We start from the raw sequence: 5,352 nt of genomic DNA on the forward strand, positions 1-5,352 counted from the left end.
GTGTCAGAGATATTTTTTATTCAAAGCCTTGAACGTAGGATTCATGACTCGTCAGGGGCAATATTTTACTTTCGTTAATTTTAATTTCCAATCTTATTTTGAACTCCGTAATTATTCCAAAGATATAGAACTGCACTGAGTAAATTAAGAATGAGTGCACATAGATTGAATGTAGAAGTTGGAAGATGGATTAGAACTCATTTGAATGAAAGACTGTGTCCTATATGTAATGTACATGAACTTGAAAATGAGTTCCATTTTATTTTTTTGAATGCCAGATGTATATTGAGATAAGATATAACTACATACCTAGATATTATCGTCAACGACCCTCTATCATACGGTTAAAAGCTATATAACTTTTACAGTCAGAAAATAAACGTATACTTCATAACGCATCCATCTTTGTGTACAAGGCTTTTGAATTAAGAAATAGAAATGCCCAACTGTAATATTTCAATTTTGATATAAACTGCTCAAATGCTTTATCTTTTACATTTCAGGCTTTCATACATTTTAAACCGATCGCCATGTATATATGCAGAATATTTCAATTTACCAATGATCAAGGGTCATCTTTGACTTATATCATTGTGTGTATCGTGTGAACTGATTAATACGAAATCATCTTTGTTCTGCTCTGTTCTATATTAAATGGCAAGCAATGAAAGATCCTATGTACAGAATGATTTCGTGAAATATAATTTTTCACAAAATTTCGACGCGACACAATTCAAATGAACAGATGATTTCTGAAATTACTTCAATGATTTTAAAAGTTCATCTTGTTTGTTTTCCCGCTCTAGATTACACAGCGGCTGCCGGCCGTCCGCATTCTCGTAGAGGTTTTCTGTTTCGTGTGCTTCCACCGCGTCCCTCATTGGGAGGGTGGCAAGGGGCACTTCACTCTGCTTATTGCCAGTCACCAGGGTCTTCACCTTGAGCTCCTTGTACCACCTCCTGCTGAACTTGTACCAGTTTTTTGCGATCATAGTAAATCCAGCCACCAGCGCGAACGGAATCCCCAGACCGGAAATCACCAGTGACCATGACGTCATCAGTGTTGTGGTTACGTTAAAATCTCGTTGCAGTTCTCGGTCGAAATCCTGACGCAAGAGAAGGATTCTCACCATCGGCATGAGAACGAGCACGCCTGCAGTGGTAGGAGGAATATTCAATCTCAAGTGAATGTTTAGAATATAATACGTTTTGAATAAACATTAACGATCAGTCAACTTTTACAAATGATAAAGACCTAGTTCATTTGGTGAAACAAGAATATTGAATAAAATCTGAAATGCAAGACTGAAGAGTGACTTTAATGGATTATATTTTTCCAAGGACTGTGCACTCTACAATGTCAGTACAATAGTCAACGGCGGGGCTAGGCCTAATAAACTTGTAGGTCAGATGATTCTATGTGAGTTTGGGGACTTTTATATGCACATTACACAGCCTTAATTGTGTTCGCAATTGTGTTTGTTGTGTTTCGGTTAAGAAAAAAACACAAACTTTTGTTCAAAGTGTTGGAGTAGCTATTAGTTTTAATTCCATTTTGGGGTAACCTAAACTTTGTCATTTAAAATAAAAGGTTGAAAACCTAGGCCTACAAGGCATAAATGTAGCTACGCCAGTGATGGTAGATATTCCCGCTCACCTGATCCGAAGAAGGCAAGAGAACCAATGTAAACGGGCAGGCGGGGGTTTTCGCAACATGGGCGGAGGGTGGCCAGGAGGCAGACCATGCCCACAAAGCACGTGAGGACGGAAAAAAGGCTCTCTACACGAAGGTTGTTCCACATTGGCATGTTCACGTCTGTATGGCGGAAACAGGAAATGAAAATTCGTGTATCTTTGTCTGCATTATATTTTATACTGAGTTTCCGCATTCTTGCAAAAATACAGTGGAGACGGGTCAGCAAAAAAGTTTTCAATTCAAACGCATGTTACCATATATTTCACTAAATATATATTTACATTACGGATTGAAACACATTTTGACTTCGTGCATTCGATTTTAAGCGCAATAATTCCATGAATTGCCCCAATATGCAAATATTAGCCATACTATTCTTACCAGTTTGCATGAAGGATACCTCCTTACTCATGAAGGCGATTCCCTCTGGCGAGGCGAAGGTGAGGCAGCGTTCTTTTTCCGGTTCGTCGCGCATCACGCGGCACATCTGGCCGGAAAAAAGTCCCAGGTGCACCGTCTGCCGCCAAGGCGCTTCCGCCAGGCGCTGGGAAAGCGGTACCTGGGAAGAGACCAGTGTTGATGAGTGAACCACGGAGCAGTTGAAAGTTAACAAATTAATATAAAACATTGTCAAATTGATTACCAATCTTAAGTTACAGGCAAACTAGTATAAACAATTCGATTATTTCGAAGGATATCGTAACAGTTACAAATATAGTACATACAGTATGCTTTCATGTTCATACTCCGACTGATTTATTTAAATAAAACAGATTCATGACGATTATCTCTGGTCCCCAACCACGCCCGTGCTGCACGAGTACCTGTGACTCCTCACTCGAGTCATCGTCAGAGGAGTCGGAAGAGTCGGAAGAATCGGAAGAATCGGAAGAATCATCATCATCCTCGTTCACTGAGTCTTGTTGCGCATTGTCAGGAACGAGCTTCGATACTGCTCCATATTTTGCGGGAGTTTCTCCCATATCACGAATGTTATAATCATCATCATCATCCTGGTTCTCTGTACGTCTCATGAGGTCACCGTCGTCATCAGCATCGTCGTTATGGTGACTAAGAGGCTTTAAATTCGAAGTCACGGCTGTAAAAACATAAACGCCAATCAAAACATTCAATTATACTCTTTTTTAAAATACAATGTACAATAGTGCGTGCTTGTACATATTTTTGGTCATAATGAAACACTGTCTGAATATGTCCAACAGTATTTATTATAAATAATATGCAGCCGCATCTATAACATCCATGTGTGCCCATACCCTAATTTGTCATGGTGTGAAGCTTAAACGACAATGTCACCTATAGCAGATACATGAGCTGAACAGATAGTCTAGTGGTTTTCACCTTATATAGGCCACGGCCTTTCTGATCTGCGTCATACCGACTGGCTACAATTGGAATTTCAAACTTTGTTTAGAAATGAACAAGAATGCAATAAAGAATAAACAGAAAAAATGCGATTAAGTGTGTTTCTTTAGATAATACAAACTCCTCATACAAAAAAGTTTTAGGAGTCGAATTAACATAAAGAAATACAAAACAAAACAAAAAAAATGATATTGGGGGTTTAATTTCATATTTGGGGAATTGCATATGTTTTAGCAATGGGAGTCTTCCGGATTTCGGTCGAAAATTGGTAAAAAAAACACCACTGGATACAGAAACATCATGAAACGAATTTTAAAATAAAGTCAATGATACAGTTTTTACTTCTCAAATTCTCTATAGATAAGTATATGCAAACATATGTTATTATTTCGCCAAACACGGGGGGGGGGGGTCCAACGTGTTTTGTGTTTTCCGAATTTTAAGTGAGAGAAATGTGTGATGCGGAATAATATACAGGGTACGTTCTTATTGGGGAACAAATTGCCTTGTGTTGTCCGAATTTTAAGTGAGAGAAATGTGTGATGCGGAATAATATACAGGGTACGTTCTTATTGGGGAACAAATTGCCTTTTGTTAAAAATTCTAATCCTGTCTTACAGCTCGTGTCAATTTCATTAACACACGCTTATTCTGATTCTGCATCACACACAAACTGCATAATACTTCCTCGCCCAACATAAAAGGTGTTTAAACAAAGAAAAATCGGCCGTATCATGTAAGTGAATTACCGTCGAAAAATAATAAAATGCAAAATTTTAATGAAAAATAGCTAAAATAGGTACACAAAAGATGCACTTTGACTAAAAAACACAGTTTCAAGTCACGCATTTTTTTATTTTGATTTTGTAATTAAGCAATCGTTCAGCTTATACATTCAATTACTTTTATTGTTAAGGCCTCTAGAAAAATAGGTTAAAAAACTGAGAAAAGCTTACACGTGTGGCCTCCGGGTAGGCGTATTTATATTGTGAGAAAAACGATAAAACTAATTACCAATGAAAATATCCTCCCAAAACACTACAGTCTCTTCCAACACCGCCATTTTATTCCGCGTGATGTATTATAATCATTATATAATTCAATGTTCCACACACGAAAAAAAAATATCAACAAACCGTTTCCATGTCCGGCGTTTTCCTCGTCCTCTGAGTCGCTGCTGTCGCTGCTGCTGTCGCTGCTACTGTCCCCATTCAGACCCTTGTTTCGGCGAAGGAACTCCTCGTAGTGAGTCAGCACGAGCTCCATCTGGCTCTCATCCAGTCCCAGGTCCGAGGCCGTCCACTGCGCCGCTTTTCCGCTTGTGAGCGCCACCCGCGCGTACGGACGTGACTCGAATACGAGCTGGGCAGGGTAGTTAAACGCCAACGTAAATAGAACGAGGGCAACCAGGCCGCACCCCAAGCTGCTGTAAAACGTCGGTCCACGCTCCATCCTCGCAAGAAACTGACTCTCACACGTCTGTTGATTGTGTAATATATGTTACACCCTTGTTGATTTATAGCTTTAACTGTTCTTTCTTATTTTGATCACTTTGTTAAAACCACACCTAAAGATATTAAACTGATATTTCATGTATTCCAAAACACTCAATATTGTCTCAGCTAAAGGACATTATAATTGAAATTTCAAAAAATGACCTGAAATCTTATTTATAGTAGATAGTTCTTATGAAACATAATACCGATGAGTCAACAAAACAACACACATCGCTAGTCGCCAACAGGACGCTGGAGCATAGCGACCAAGAAACTCGACACAGCCGAACTGAAGCCTGATACTGATGAGATGGGTCACAAAGCCATCCGTTTGAAAGAAAACCCCGTTTGAAAATGTTTGGCAGCCTATATCTGTTACATCGACCAATAAGACAAGACATAGCACGTGAAACACTGTCTTATCTTCAGATTAAAGAACAGGTACCTGACTCTGTACATAATAAACTAAACTCATTTTTGGAGACGGTATAGTGTCCGTGTTAATATGCATTTATCAAATCATGTGGAACTTCTAACCTATATGAACTGCACTAGACCATTAATTTATCGTTTATTTATGTCAAATCCCTACTGGGGACCTTAAAATTTGCGTCTCAGGCTGCAAAAAAATGTTAATAAAGATTGTGAAAGAAGAGTAACTGAAAACAAAGATAAAAAATAGAAGGTACAGATTAGGTTTGAAGTAAACCAAGTTTGATAACTCCCTATTGTGAGACGTGTTCAATCTGACCGAAGGCCTGATTGAACTGCTCC

General features: G+C 38.8%; 1 protein-coding gene across 1 annotated transcript; it reads right to left on the minus strand.

Annotated features, from left to right (window-relative positions):
• Window positions 1–206: 206 nt before the first annotated feature.
• LOC128242641 (uncharacterized) lies at window positions 207–4,879 on the minus strand. The gene is made up of 6 exons (XM_052959876.1): window positions 4,809–4,879; window positions 4,219–4,561; window positions 2,521–2,795; window positions 2,078–2,255; window positions 1,658–1,816; window positions 207–1,153 (listed from the first exon to the last, which is right to left on the minus strand). Exons 2-6 carry the CDS (start codon window positions 4,532–4,534, stop codon window positions 759–761), a joined length of 1,323 nt encoding a protein of 440 aa, XP_052815836.1. The 5' UTR covers window positions 4,535–4,561; window positions 4,809–4,879; the 3' UTR covers window positions 207–758.
• Window positions 4,880–5,352: the final 473 nt, after the last annotated feature.

Source organism: Mya arenaria, chromosome 8, assembly GCF_026914265.1.
Source record: "Mya arenaria isolate MELC-2E11 chromosome 8, ASM2691426v1".
NCBI lineage: Eukaryota > Metazoa > Mollusca > Bivalvia > Myida > Myidae > Mya > Mya arenaria.